The following is a 14754-nucleotide window of genomic DNA, read 5'->3' as shown; positions in this document are numbered from 1 at the left end:
ATAGCGGAATAGCATATCTGCATTGTATACGTAGCTTAATATTTGCATTCCGGCTAAAATCGACAATCTCAATGTGGAAACACCGTCGCTTGGCTGCGATAGCTCTCAGCAGGTCCCAATCGTGGTGGAAAGTTTTGCCAATGCTATGCCACCCTCAAAAGGCCAAGCCATAGGTCTGGACCTTAATCTTATGCCGGCAGACAGGATGGCCGTGCGGAGATGCAGGCCGTTTTCATATACGGAGGACGGCGTCAAAAGTTTTTAGTCGCGCTAATTCTACATATCGACGTAAATAGCTAGTTTTAGTGTAAATTTACTAGCGCCGTTCCCCGCCCCTCGACGTACTTATTTCTACCCGCTAATTCAATAACCTTCTAAATATACCTCGGGATACGTTTAATCTACCGCTATATCTACTCTTACGGGAGGTCTTTCTAAGCCTTTTCCTACCTCGTGATAGCTTCCTTTCGTATACGCGGCGCACCCTTCTTCGTAGTATACCTCTTTATCCACGGCTAGGTAGGCTCGATTATATTAAGGTCCGGCGAGTTACCGGGCTAAGGAAGGCGGCGCGCGCCTTCCTAATCGAAGACTTAGTATTAAAGAGAGTATAAGTATACCAGAGCCTTATCCTCTTAAATTAATATACCTAGCCGGCTAGTAGCCTTATATTCTTTCGCGAAAGGAATTAACTTCGGCGTTAAGATAATCTTCTAATAACGCTATTAGTCGATACTACCTTTACCGCCTCTCGTAAGCTTCCCGGTCTTTTTAATCTATCGCTATTATAGTACGCGGCCGGGGGCTTTACCCTCGCGAAGCTTTATACGATTTATACTAACCTCTAACTCCTATATCTTCCTTACCTCTAGCTCGAATACTTTATTTAAAGCCTTAAGTTCCTTCTCGGAGGCTTATTTCTCTTAAGTAATCTCTAAGTACTAATAATAGTAAGGACTTTTCTTATCGTAAGAAAAGTAGCCCTAGAATATAAACTTAGAAGACCCTTTCTATCGCTTACGGATATAGCTCTTATTAACCTTCTCTTTAAGCGTTCGCTAGATCCGATAACCGCCGCGGCGATATAATAATATTATAGAGGTCTCGTCGGACTAAATTACCTTCTTCTAATTATTAAGGCTCTAATCCTTCCTTTCGAGGTATTATTTAAGCTATTCTTTCTTTATCTTCTATATTAGACTAGGCTTCCTCGTAGGCTTAGTCTTCCGGAAGCTAGCCCTACGGAGTATTCGCCGGATCGTCGTAGCCGATATCTCGATACCGAAGTAACTAAGATCGCTAGTAATATTAGCATAGCTTTTCTCTCTTCTATATCGATCGCGGCGTATAAGCTTTAAGACCTCTTTTTTAATAACGGTCTACTTAGAAAGACAGCTAGAACGAGGGTTATCGGTAAGGAGGGCGTCTATAAGGACGATCGGCTAGATAGTAAGGTCGAAGCCTCGCGCTATAGCGCGGGCAAATATCGTATTAATTATACTCTTACTAACGCCTATAAAGGCTATTACCTCGATAGTAGTCTTATTCGAGGCCTTAAGGCTTATAATTATAGCCCTTATTATAATATCGGTATACGGTATCTTCACGGTCGGCTTCAAAAGAAAAAATAGTTATATTTTATTAATTATAATAACGTTCGATAGTGAGGGGAAAGTCGGCCTAGTAGATTTATACTTAATATAGTGCAAAAATTCCATGGGTCTAGCTAATCCCTGATCTTCTAGCGTCTTGGCGACCAAAAACTTTTGACGCCGTCCTCCGTACAGCGTGCTCAACCTACCCCTTGTCAATCCACGAGTGGGAATAACACATCACGGTACATCTCATTTCGATTAAACCCAAAGGTAATTGAAAGGAGGCCCCTAGATGCAAGGAATTTTTGCGTCTTAACCCTACCAGGGATCCTTTGATCTCCGATTTCGACCCCCGGCGGCCGAGCAATGCTGGCGAGGATCGCACGTGCAGTTAATATATCCTGCATAATACCTGCCGCTTCCCCAGAAAGAGAACTTAGGCTAAATCTACGGGTCCAGCCTCTGGCAGTTGGTGCGCACGATTTGATTCGCTGTGCTACCTGATGTCACGATGTGACAAGGGCCACGCCTAGACTTTGATGCGGATGAATACCAACTTCCAAACAAGGTGGTGCATTTCCCCGCCTTGTTTTGCGCGGTTGAAGTTGAGAAAGATATCGCAGCTTGCGCTGAGTGATGGCAGTCCGGCGGCGAGCAAAAGGAAGAGGAGAAAGTGGTGCCCGTGCTCAGGGTCGTGTGACGCTCGATGCATGAGGGCTGCCTCTTTTAGGCATTTCCGATAGTGCCATGGAGACTGAATGTAAAAAGGAAAGCTTGCGAAGAATACAGCCTCTCAAGAGCTTCTCGTGCCGCGCCGAGCATGGCGCATTTCTTCCCCCAACATGCCATTTCCATCCCCTAGTGTAAGTGCTCGCGTCTGAGGGATTCTCCCCTTGAAAAGCAGCAGACCCAACGGTGTTCGCTTTGTTTGAACCGCAGTGCAAGGTGATAGTTGAGCCGTTCGTCCGGCTTCTCGGTGGAATAGGCATGTCAGCGGGAGAACCCGCGTGGTCCAGTACACGGTGGCTGGACTCTAAGAATGACAGAAGGTTGCGCGTCAGAACGTTGTTACCGACGTCGAAAGAGGACTGGACATGTGATCAACGGGAGATATCACACCAATTGCAGATGTATGAGCTGGATACTCGGCTACCTAGGTCGTCTTTTCAAAAATCACTAGATCGTAGAGCGAGAATCGTCTTAGTTTTAGCGTCAGCGACGAATTTCGGTCGAGGAGCTTTTCCGACGTCGAGAACAAGTTAGAAAAAAACGACATTTCTTGTATGCGGGTGGCCTCGCAAGCATCCCAATTCTTATATGTAATAATCTAGCCATAATTGTCTTTGGAAACTGCGAGATTGCGCAATCAGGAGGACAGGACTCGACGGGACGTAAAACTTTCTACGATATGTATGTTTCGAGTCACAGTGCTGGTGCTTTCATGTTAACCCCTTGCGTCTAGGGTATCTCACGAATCACCGATAATCTGCAGAGCACACCTGGGCCCTGGGCCCTGGCATACATGTAGGCATCGACTCTCACTCCACCCATGTCGGGACTCGGGAGTACCGGCTGCTCCCGCAACAAAAAGAGAGCCATGATTTCTGGCGCCCTCGACTCTCCTATCCGTGTGACTCTGCCTCAAGAGCCGGGTGCCGGCGCCTTCGCTTGCTGGCGGATCGCGAATTGGCGGCAAAGGCAAGGCAACAACGTCCACACCGGCCCCTAGCTTGTGCAGGAGAATGTCTAGTTCAGCCGCTTCCCTTTTCAGCTATACTCCTTCTTGAGGTAGCTCGGTCAGCACATGCACGGAGGCTGGCAGAAATGCATTTCTCGAACTGTTTCTCCTGCTGGTCATCAAAGCCATTGGCACCCCCTCCCGGCTGCCGACAGCGGTACCATCACCTTGGGGACCATCTGTCAACTCTCCATTGCTCACAGTGTTCCGGCGGGCACGAAACAAGATCAGGTACCGATAACCGATGGAAGAGACGGCCATAAACAATCCTGCGCCGCCCCAAATCACCAGCCCGAAGAATATTCCTTCGGGGTTTGGCGAAGGCGAGAACATACCAATGCCACCCATCAGGGCAAGTCCAAATGCGAAAATCAACAAAAGAACTTTTGCAATTCCTTGCGATGTCTCGGTAAAGGCGAGATATGTGTGCTTTGTGTTGTACTGTAGCCTACTATTGAGCTCTGAAGTCTTGTCGTAGAGCAGAAGGGCGGCAATGAACAGGGTGGCAAGGACGGCTAGAATGGAGAAGACGGCAAAGAAATCAAACAAAAGCGGCCCCAGGTCTTTGAACCGTGCCTGCATGGAGAGTATGCCAGCAGACAGTGACAGAGGCAAGAAGATTGTCGCCAGGATGGTCAGCTGTCTGACATTGTCTGACTGCCTCCTTTCCCTAGTCGTGGTGAGTAGATCCGTCTTATGTTCGACCCCGTCCGCCATTTGCTCTAGATGAGTCCAGGCTTCCCGGATAGAGCCTTGAATTTCAGCCGAGATGATTGCAGACGCTGTTGTGGTGTTTCCTTGGGCTGCCAAAGTGACATCTAATGTAGATTCCAGAGTGGCTCTCATTTCAGCTCCCACGCGCTTCAGGTCGCGTAGGAAGCCACTGTCTCGCCTCAACTCGTCCATTTTCCATCGAAATATGCGCTGTTTTCCTGCAGGCCCATGGAGAGCGCACATTCGAGGTTCGAGGAAGTGGACGGAGAACACCCCGAGGAACGCGGCAAACAGATTGAGGTGAGCGTGGTATACCTGGAGGAGAAACCACTGCCTGCCGTTCGGACTTGAGCGCATAGGCGAGTACATGCTATCAAGCAGCTGCATCTCCCGCAAGAAGCGGGCTGTAAAGGCGTCGTCTGGGCTGCTCGCAGCTTGTTGGGATGCGTCGACACGGAAGAAGGTTGAAGAGAGGGGAACGCGGGCACACTGAACGACAAGTCCTGCCAGGTATGTTGTCAGAAGGGCCGGACGCATTCAGCTCGTCAGGCCACAGCACATGGCGAGGCTCACCTGTAATTTCACCATGCCCGGAGCTCTCGATTCGTATTTTTCTTGTAATGAAAGCCATGAAAGGGATCGGGATGTTGTACCACGAGTCGGAGGCGTTGCGCCGGGATTTGGGACGCGCCATGCCGATCAGATGGAATTCTTTCAAGGTGCACCAATTCTCTTCCTGCGGGCGGCGCCATTGATGCGAAGCAGCACGGAACCCCAGAGAGGCCGTAGCTGGCATCACCTCTGGCGACTCGGCACTGGGCTCTGCGAATAATGCCAGCTCAGCCTGAGAGAGGTGCGGCTGGACGGTCGCATGGTCATCCACGCTCCCAGACACGGTCCTCGAAATCTGGATCCGGCGGTAGTGAAGCTTCTTCCCAGGCTCAGCATCCATGATGGCCTTGGCGGCTGTGAATATTGCTTGCGACAGTGTAAGCAGTGTGCGGGGGCAGAAGGTCAGAATCCATGTAGTTTCCTATGCCTCAGTGATTTTCTCTGTCGCAGTTGAACCAATGTGCGGAATCACATTATCTTCATCGAGGTGTGCGTAGGTGTAGCTTCCATTGGCAGAAGATGTGAAGGTGGGTGCGAGATCACGTCGAGACTAGAGCCACAAGATCTCCGCCTCCATCTCATCTGGCTCAAGATGACCCCAACTGTTCCAGGCCTTCACTCGGTTTCAGCCGGGATTGTGCTTATCAACGTTGGCGGGGATGGACCACGGGCCACAGGGACCCCTGCGAGGCGGACGAGAAGCGCCGTATTTTCCCATCTGAACAACAAGTTACCGCACCTTACCATCAAGAAACGACGTGAGTGGCCGCTTCATGTCTGGCAGACGAAAACACCAGGGTCCTGTCCAATATATTGAGGCCAGTTGGCCACTCACTTGCACCTTCTTTCACCACGCGCATCACGTTGGGCAGTGGAGGACATCTCTCAGCTGCCAGTGTGCCTACTACTACGCCTTGCTCGCGACAAACATGCTGCAGTGGAATCCAACGTCATCCACGAGAGGTTGATGGTGCTCGACATAGCCCTCGTGCCGTTTCCTTGTTTCGTTTCCTTGCCGCTTCGTCACCCAGACACGTGTGTTGAGATCATTGTCACGGAGATTGCAAACCAAGCATGTCCGATCCTCGAGACTGTTGACCATTGGCTGTATCTGCGCACTCACCACTGGATTCGTCGCCGCTCAGGCATTTCTCGATGAGAAATGCGACCACGGTGCGGTATTCAATCGTGAAGTCTGGAGAGGTGGATGGTAAAGGTTAAAGAAGTGGCCGTTCTTTGACCGTACCGGGTAGGCTCGCTCGGTGAGAATCCATGTCTGTGGGTGCCAGGGCGGCCGCAGCACATGTACTCATCCAACGACTGAGGATCCATCGCGGGGAGCATATTCACCAAACCTGAGAGTTTCTCGACGTGTATTCCTGCTATGGAAGAGGATATGGCGCAAGAGAATTTAAGCCTTAAACAAGCTGTATTAGTCGATCATATGCTTGTCGACGACCAACACAACTCCAGGACGATCCGTACTCGCGATGCGATGATCTATGAACGAAATACCAACTGCATTCTGTATCCGATGATGCTTTCCTGTAGGCCTCTGCGGAACAACTTTGCCGGGAGCTCGATAACCCCTTGAGCGGTTCCGAGGTCATTTGATCTTGGACCCGAGTATCTCGATGCAGCACGGAAGGAATTCGCCTGGAGGCTTCACGGCGACGAGGGGGTCAACCTCGTGTCAGGCGGCTCATTGGCATCTAGAGGATGACAATTGCAGAGGATAGTGTGATGATTCTAGTGAAGCCAAGACGGACGGGTGCCGTTGGAAAAGGGGTCGACTTGGGTCAGTCACATCAACTGTTGTCCGGGTCTGGGCCTTTCTGGATGGCATCCGACGTAACTGATTCAAGTATAGAGAAGGCTGTATATACACAATTGTAAGGCTCAACAGCCACATACGAGCAGACCCAGTGGAAAATACGGTATCGCGTCTAGTTCTTCCCTTCCGTGGAATACCTTCTATTACTAGAGGTTGGTTCTTCAGAGTTCGAAACAGGCGACCTCCAGCACCGGATGTTATTAAATAAGCACATACCGAGATAAAATTACTCATTACGGCGGCAAGAACATGTTCTTCAACAACGGTATGTGGCAGACCGCCTATTACACAAAGGCCATCAAGCCCATCAAGAGGTCAGATTGTAATACTTCGTGCCCCTTAAGTAAGGTCCATGTGGCCCTCGACACGCCGGGATGCAAAAACGACTGATATTTCTTTCTAATATATTGATTCCCGACTAATATGCATGTAACAGTATGATCCGCCTTCGCGACTTGACCTTAGCAACAGTGTCTTTAACGAGACTATGGATTATAGGAGCTTCGATAACTGCGGCAACATTTGACTAAGGCACTTGGCTCTCCAAATAGCTGGTAGCAATGGTCGATTTTACGACAGTAGTCTCATTTCTCACTTTAATTTTCCAAGCATGGGAACTTTTGCTAATCTTGTGCTTAACAAACAGTCGAGCACGTATTTGACGGGGACCTCATCGGCTAGTTCATGGCGGACGCCAGTGCTAGGAGGTAAGATACCGTGAACACTTCGCCCCTTCCCCTTCTCTTTAGTGTATTATTCACCCAGATCTCAATTGGAGACGGATCCTATGACTAATATTACTCTCGTAAAGACTCCCAAGTGGCGCCACCGCTATCGGGGCAGGTCGCTATCAGCTTCTTCCAACAATCTCGCATCGACCCCCGCTTCCGCTGTTCGACAGAATCATGAGTGTCCGGGCAGCTGACTGGAGATACTTCCTCGGGCCTCATGCCAGTTCTCAAGGACATCAATGCCGCCAAGACTGCTTAACGCACCATCGGAGCTCACCTGTGCTACTTGTCACTATCCTTTCTAGCCCATGTCGCCTGCGCTCGCGATCCCGCGGCCACACTGCTCACCTCTAATATATTCCATGAACTCCGTTTTGTGGAGGGGCACGTCTGTGTATATCTGCTCGATAATGGTTTGGACTGGAAGCCATGATCGGGGCCCAGGCTGTCGAGTTGGTACTTGGTGGCGGGTCTGCGACCTCTGGCGGTGACCCCGGCGTGTTGCATGTCGCTGACTTGTGTCGTTGGATATCGTTGGACCTTGGATGTGGCCCTGGCGCAGGGGATGTCCAATTTGGGTATCCGCCGAAGAAAGAGACTGGCAGGCTCGATGACAACACGGGTCACTTGCGCTTGGCCCTTTGCCTTCTCGGGCCTGTCAACCGAGCCAAGAATTCCACTTGGCGAATCTTCTTACCACACTTTCCTATTTCTACATAGTATGTGAACGCGTAGGGACCTGGAGGCAAAACGAGGCTGCGCGCGCCAAGTGCCCAGACGGCCTGTGAGCTTGAGCTGTCTCATCCGACGAGCCACCCCCTCTTTCCAGCCTCATTGCCTCTTGGCTTGGGGTTTCCACGGCCTATCTAACCTGTTAATGAATAGTTTTGGGGCGAGTTTAGAAGCAGGTTGACGTGGTCTAGATGGCCTTTCCGAGTATGAATTGAATTTCTAGTCATTATGGTCAATAATCTCCACATGTATACATGCCATCGAGGTTAGGAGACGAGGCAAAAGAAGGAAACGCCAAGAAAGGCGGGCGCGCGTGTGGAATGGGGATAAGCGCAAATTAGCCTCCCGGGAAACGGACCGGCAACTTATGCTTACTGCGTAGGTCGCATAAGCGTCCATGTCAGTAACCTTAAAACGGTGGGCTTAACTAAATTTAGTTGCACTCATTTTGCCTAGCAGTGACAGGCCCGTGTATCCCTGATCGTCGTTCCAGTGGCCGGGTCCCATGTCCGCAAACGAGCCAAACATAAACCATGAACACCATTGAATCTTGGTTTACCTGCCAATGCTAGTAACTTTCGTTCGGGGAGAATGCAACCCTCGCACGCGTTGGGGGCCCGGGGGGGGGCACGTAAAAAGACGAACTTTGATTGGAGGTGTCAGGGGAGGGGCAACGGGGTGGATAAATCGCGTCTGGGTAATATGGCGGCATATCTACTTGTGGTGATGGCTAAAAGGTGGTAAAAGTGGTTATGATGAAGGTGGTGGTGGTAAGGACAGAATCTGCCCTTTAGCGAATCTAGCTATCGATGTGTGATGGGGAGCATGATCGCCCAATGGTCTGGTCCCTGGATGATCAATAAATATCTCTACATGCCCACGCCTCAACCCCAGACTTCTTCGTTTCCTTTTGCTTTCTTATCCCTTTTTCATCAGGCCATTTTTGCTTTGGCCTGCGCTTAATTTTGTCCTCCTTTGGCCTCCAAGGCGAACACAAACAATCGCAAGCTATGAAGTTCCTCAAAGCTTTCAAGGGCACACAGCCCAATCACGCGAAGGCTGAGGCCCTTGCCCATGCTCAGGAGGAAGCTCCTAAATTCGAGCATGTCAAGTGGACCAGCGACCCCGGTCTTCGCACCCTCTACTGGCATTGCTTCGTTCTGCTCGTCTCGTCTGCCTCTACTGGTTTCGATGGGTACGTTATGACTCTTCAATATGCCATCGGTATACTGACCCTCTCCTCCTTAGCATGATGTTCGGCTCCGTGCAGAACTTCGATTCCTGGAAAGAATTCTTCGACAATCCCAGCGATGCTAGACTCGGTCTCCTGGGTGCTTGCTACCAGATTGGCTCTGTCTGCTCCATTCCTTTCGTTCCTTTTGTTGCCGATCGTTGGGGCCGTAGGCCCGCTCTCGCTTTTGGTTTCTTCCTGATGACCGGTGCTGCTATTATTCAAGGTGCCTCTCAGAACTGGGCGAGTATGTATTGAGTTCACATGACCTTTTCGACACTACACAGTTGACTGACATGTTCCTCTAGCCTTCCTTGCTGGGCGTGTCTTGCTTGGCTTTGGCAACAGTTTTGCCCAGATGCCCTCGCCCATGCTGATATCCGAGCTCGCACACCCTCAGCACCGAGCTAGGCTTACTACCGTCTACAACTGCCTCTGGAACGTCGGAGCTGTTGTTGCTGGATGGACTTGCTTCGGAACCAACTACTGGCCGAGCCACTGGTCGTGGCGTCTACCTTCCATCTTTCAGGGTACTCCGTCTTTCTTCCAGCTGATTGCCCTCTGGTGTAAGTGAACACCCGGAACAGGTATTCGTCTTTATAGCCCGCTGACATGTGTATAGGGATTCCCGAATCCCCTCGATTCTTGATCGCCAACGACCGTTACGACGAGGCCCTGAACATCCTTGCCAAGTACCATGCCAATGGCAATGTCGACCACCCGACTATTCAGTTTGAGTACCATGAGATCCGCGACACTATCAAGCTGGAGCAGACTGCCAATGAGAGCAGCAGCTACCTTGACTTCTTCCGCACCAAGGGCAACCGATACCGTCTTGCTATTATTGTCTCCATGGGATTCTTCTCCCAGTGGTCTGGCAACGCTATTGTTTCCAACTATAGTGCTATTCTTTACGCTAATGTTGGCGTTGCGAGCTCCACCGCGCGTCTTGGTATCTCTGCCGGCCAGTTCACCCTGGGTGCCATTGTCTCCATTTCCTTTGCCCTTCTGGTTGATCGCTTTGGTCGTCGACCAACCTGGTTGACCTCAACTGGTGGTATGTTGGCCTGCCTTGTCTTCTGGACAGTCTGCTACGGCATCTATGAGCAGTACGATCAGCAACAAGCCACAACTGGAGTTATCTTCTTCATCTGGCTGCATGGCTTTTTCTACTCTATTGCTTGGTCTGGGCTGCTCATCGGTTACGCCATCGAAATTCTGCCCTATTCTTTGCGCGCCAAGGGCATGATGTTGATCAATATGTGCATCAACGGCTCCCTCGCGCTCAACAATCAGGCTAATCCCATTGCCTTCGCTTACTGGGAGGGTGAGACCTGGAAGCTCTACACGATCTACTGTGTAAGTCCCGCTTGGCTACATACTTGCAACTAATGAGTGGTGCTAATAATGAATGACAGTGTTGGGTCCTGTTTGAGTTTGTCTTCATCTACTTCTTCTACGTTGAGACAAAGGGCCCGACCCTGGAGGAGATTGCAAAGGTCTTCGATGGTCCGGACGCGAAGGTTGCCGCCATTGATTTGGGCAAGGTCAAGGATGAGGATCAAGCCCAGGATGAGCAAGACGAGAAGCACGTGGACCAGAACGCTTCAATTGAGGTAAGCAAGGTCTAGTGTCTCAGGGAGCTAGGATCTTTCTCTTTCTTTTCTTGCCCCCCGAAGATATCGCCACTCGTTCGAAGCAGTTATCTAGGCGAGACAGCCCCACGATGGGTGGTTCTCAGTCACTGTCCCTAAGGATTAGTGTGGACAAGCCACCCCGTAAGAAGATATTCTATTTCTCAATTTTTAACTGTCATAAAGGCTTGTGATGAGCGTTACTCTCACATACGACCATACCTAGTGGAAAATACGGGATCCCGTCCGCTCTCCCATAGTCAAGCCGCTAAGGGGCTGATTAGTAGTTGGGTCGGTGACGACCAGCGAATACCGGCTGTTGTATGTTTTTGTCTTTTTGCTATTCATAGTGAAAACATTCATTCGCGTGGCGGACTATTTGGGCAATCCCTCGCGTCAATGACAGCTTCGTCTGCACTCCAAATGTGCATGTTTCGACGATATCGCTCCAATCCTCAAGCTGTGACGAAATCGCCTCGCCGGTCTTTTCGAATTAGGTTTGAGTAGTCTGGGTGACTTTGTGAGTTTGGAAGTAGAGGTCCAATCTAGAATAATTTAGCGTCGAGTTTGAACACTCCTTTTGTCCATGGATAGGATCATACGATGCAACGCCTAGCGGCACATGCAGGACAGTCACATGCCGACGAGCATTCTCACATCTTGCGGACGTCAGGGCCATTGACATTTCTACCGCAAGAGAAGCTCATTAATGCTCATTCAGTAAGTTTCTCATTATCTTCATCTCCATCTCCACGAGTGGCATCAGACGCAAATCCCAACTGCACAGTCAATGACTGAAAAGTATCTTCGGATCTCGCCGACACGCTCCCCCGCTGATAAGCCCAGCTAGACCTCTCCTCGCGCCCTGCGTGATGAACAGTCCAGCGATTTGCGACTTTCAACACCAACTGCTTGCACTTGTGATCCACCTTCACCATGTCTTTGAGTCAAACTGAACCCCCTCGGACCACCCTCCGGCTGGCGTCCGGCAACGGCCCCATCACCCGGTCCGTCCTCCGCAGTCCACTCCGTGACGCCCAACCCGCCGAGATCCCCGTCATCGACGTGACGGGCGCCTTCAGCTCGTCCTTGGAGGACCGCAAGGCTGTGGCCGCCCAGATCCGTGACGCGGCCACGACGTTGGGCTTCTTCTACATTACCAACCATGGCATCCCCACCGAGGTCACCGATGGCGCCTACCAAGCCTGCCTCGACTTCTTCCGCCAGGATGCCGACGTCAAGATGGACGCCTGGGAGCGCAAGAGCCGTTACTTCAACGGGTACAAACCCCCCGGCTCGCAGCGCATCAACAAGTCGGAGAGCATCGACTGCCGCGAGACCTTTAGCTGGACGTACGACCCTCGCTACGACCCAGACGTCCACGACGTCGACGCCATCCCTGACGTCGCGAGACGATTCCTCCGCATGGAGGACTTTCACTGGGACGCCACAGCCAACAAGCCGCACTTCAAGGAGGCCATTGTCAAGTACTGGCGATCATGCCTCGCCCTCGCGCGTGTGCTCATACGGTCCTTTGCGTTGTCTCTCGACTTGCCCGAGGACTACTTTGATTCCAAATTCACATATCCCGACGCGGCCCTCGCTCTGAATTACTACCCGCCTCTTCCTGCGCCGCCATCGTCTGGCGAAGACGACGCGCAGACGCAGGTGTCCATCGGTTCGCACACCGACTTTCAGCTCTTCACCATGCTCTGGCAAGACAACGTGGGTGGCCTACAAGTGCTCAGCCGCGAGGGTCAGTGGCTCCGCGCCGTGCCCATCCCAGGCACGTTTGTGGTCAATATAGCCGACTACATGCAGCGCATCACCAACGACCGGTACGTGAGCACGGTGCACCGAGCGCAGAACTGGAGCGGACGGGAGCGCGTCAGTATGCCCTTCTTCTTTGGCTTTGGGCTGCATGAGAGCTGTGCGGTCGTGGAGAGCTGTGTTGGGGAGGGTGAGAGGCCACGGTATGAGGAGATTGGGTGCGATGACTGGGTGAAGAGGCGGGCGCGCGCTATGCACAAGGTTGGCTCGGATGATGAGGATGATGGGTAGGGTCTGGTCGAGGCGCTTCAATATCGGGTCAGGAATGGATACTGTGTCTGATATCTTCTGTGTGTGTCTTGGTCACCCACTGCTGCCATACGGGTGCATTGTCCTGTGATTTCTCGCCATCACTTCCCACCTCTCTGCGACCCCTGCATATAGCCTACCCGGGCCTTGTCGTCGAACTAAAAAGTAGGATTGATATTCGAGAACTTGAGAAGCGTGCTGTGCGCCTTGACGGAACCAGCTATCGCTTCCCACTCGGCCGCCACCTCGGAAGCCCATTCATGCCTCCTCTCGTCGATTGCATCCCCCCATAGCCGGTTCCAACCGCTGAGATATGGCTGGCCAAGAGCCATGGCAGGCTTGTTGTCCGCATATACCAGAAACTCATGCCTCACAGTTCCGCGACTGGTAGAGCCACTCCACTGCATTCGTGCGACGCCCACGACGACATGGATACCATTCGGATACAGCGAGATCCGCACGGGTCCATGGGTACCACGCTCGCGTATCTTGAGGTCCAGGTCCCGTGCCGTCCTCAAGCTGATCAGATTGAACTCCAGACTGGGGTCCAGGATCGCGTTGACAGGTCTTGCCGCCTCATGCAGGCCTGGCCTTGATACGTAGGCGGTCACCCGCTTACAGGGCTCCACGGGAACTATACAAATGTCCTTGTCGGGTATAGTTTTGATACGCGATTTCCTTGCGGCAGATAACCCTTTTGTACGCCTGCCAGAATCATTGCTTCCGACCACGGTGGGTGACTGTGCCATGGTAGTCGCAGAAAGGGGGTCAATTATTGCACCGCCGACTCGATTCGCATTGTGCTCCTGACGTTCCCTAGGATCTTCGAGTCCAGATTTATCCCCAGTAGTGTCTCTGCTCCTCGTCCCTAGGGGATCAGGGTGGCGGGTCGTGGCGTTCGACTGCGCTGGCCCGGCATCACTTTGGCTGATCCGGTCCGCCATCTTGAGCAAAGTGTGCATCGCGGATTGAAATCTTGCATTTGGCATGTCGGGAAATATGTCGTACATTTCGGCCGACCGTGCCTGTATCTTGGCTTGTCGCTTGAGATTCTTCAATTCCCGCCGCAGCCGCTTGCTGTCACACAAGATTGCATAGGTCAGGTCACTGTTTCGGTTCCGTGGCATCAAATTGTGCCACATCGGACTGAAGAACTGGACGTACTTTTCTGATTCCAGTCGCTTCTTGAATGTCAAGTCGGCTGTGTTTCGATAGTCACGCATATTCAGGTCTAGTAGGACGTTGTTCGTGATAACAAGAAGACTGGTCTGTATCTGTTCGACGGCCTGGCGGTGGCGGTCGAGCTCTGGTCGTAGATGAAGTAGCCATCTGTATGATTCCAGAAAGCTGACTCTTGTCTGAATCTCTTCGTTCAGGGCCGGCGCAAGCTCCTTTTGGCGCTTCGTGAGGTACGTGGCCGTGGCGTTGATGGATCTCAGTGTCTTGTCTTTTTGCAACTGGCGGAAGACAGGCAGCTCCCCGTTCTCTGCCAGCTGCTCCTGCAGGCTCTGAATGGAAGATCGAATGGCGGTCGCGGCCACGCGCAGGCCGTCAGCCGCGCAGCGCATCTCCTGACCGACGATCTTGCGACCACGCGCCGCCTTGTAGATGCTCCTGGAAATCCTGAAGAGCTGGCCACCGAGTTCGTCCAGCGGGAAGAGACTCATGCCCAGTCCGGCCATCTTGACGTCTTTTGGAAGGGGGAAACAAACATGGTCTGGACGATGGAGATGCCCGCGCGACAGCCAACTTATCAGGGTCGACCTGCAGAATGCGCATGCACCTGGTGATGCAGCTCGCACACAGGCGTCCAGGCTGTGAAAAACAACCGAGAGCAGCCATTGGACGGGTCAT

General features: G+C 51.9%; 4 protein-coding genes across 4 annotated transcripts; 2 read left to right on the top strand and 2 right to left on the bottom strand.

Annotated features, from left to right (window-relative positions):
- Positions 1-3345: 3345 nt before the first annotated feature.
- On the bottom strand, positions 3346-5125 carry F5Z01DRAFT_174142 (uncharacterized protein). Its single transcript, XM_046257930.1, has 2 exons — positions 4621-5125; positions 3346-4550 (listed from the first exon to the last, which is right to left on the bottom strand). Exons 1-2 carry the CDS (start codon positions 4997-4999, stop codon positions 3367-3369), a joined length of 1563 nt encoding a protein of 520 aa, XP_046117009.1. The 5' UTR covers positions 5000-5125; the 3' UTR covers positions 3346-3366.
- A 3764-nt stretch (positions 5126-8889) lies between these two features.
- F5Z01DRAFT_725854 (general substrate transporter) lies at positions 8890-11020 on the top strand. The gene is made up of 5 exons (XM_046266643.1): positions 8890-9151; positions 9205-9434; positions 9496-9753; positions 9810-10546; positions 10606-11020. The coding sequence occupies exons 1-5, from the start codon at positions 8967-8969 to the stop codon at positions 10816-10818; spliced, it is 1623 nt and encodes a 540-aa protein (XP_046117008.1). The 5' UTR covers positions 8890-8966; the 3' UTR covers positions 10819-11020.
- A 395-nt stretch (positions 11021-11415) lies between these two features.
- F5Z01DRAFT_174121 (2OG-Fe(II) oxygenase) lies at positions 11416-12970 on the top strand. Its single transcript, XM_046257929.1, has 2 exons — positions 11416-11541; positions 11672-12970. Exon 2 carries the CDS (start codon positions 11758-11760, stop codon positions 12880-12882), a length of 1125 nt encoding a protein of 374 aa, XP_046117007.1. The 5' UTR covers positions 11416-11541; positions 11672-11757; the 3' UTR covers positions 12883-12970.
- Positions 12971-14603, bottom strand: F5Z01DRAFT_174115 (uncharacterized protein). The gene has a single exon (XM_046257928.1). The coding sequence runs from the start codon at positions 14580-14582 to the stop codon at positions 13059-13061; it is 1524 nt and encodes a 507-aa protein (XP_046117006.1). The 5' UTR covers positions 14583-14603; the 3' UTR covers positions 12971-13058.
- Positions 14604-14754: the final 151 nt, after the last annotated feature.

The sequence above is a fragment of the Emericellopsis atlantica genome, assembly GCF_019669845.1.
Source record: "Emericellopsis atlantica unplaced genomic scaffold F5Z01scaffold_18, whole genome shotgun sequence".
In the NCBI taxonomy this organism is placed as follows: domain Eukaryota; kingdom Fungi; phylum Ascomycota; class Sordariomycetes; order Hypocreales; family Bionectriaceae; genus Emericellopsis; species Emericellopsis atlantica.
This window is presented reverse-complemented; position numbering and strand designations above follow the sequence as displayed.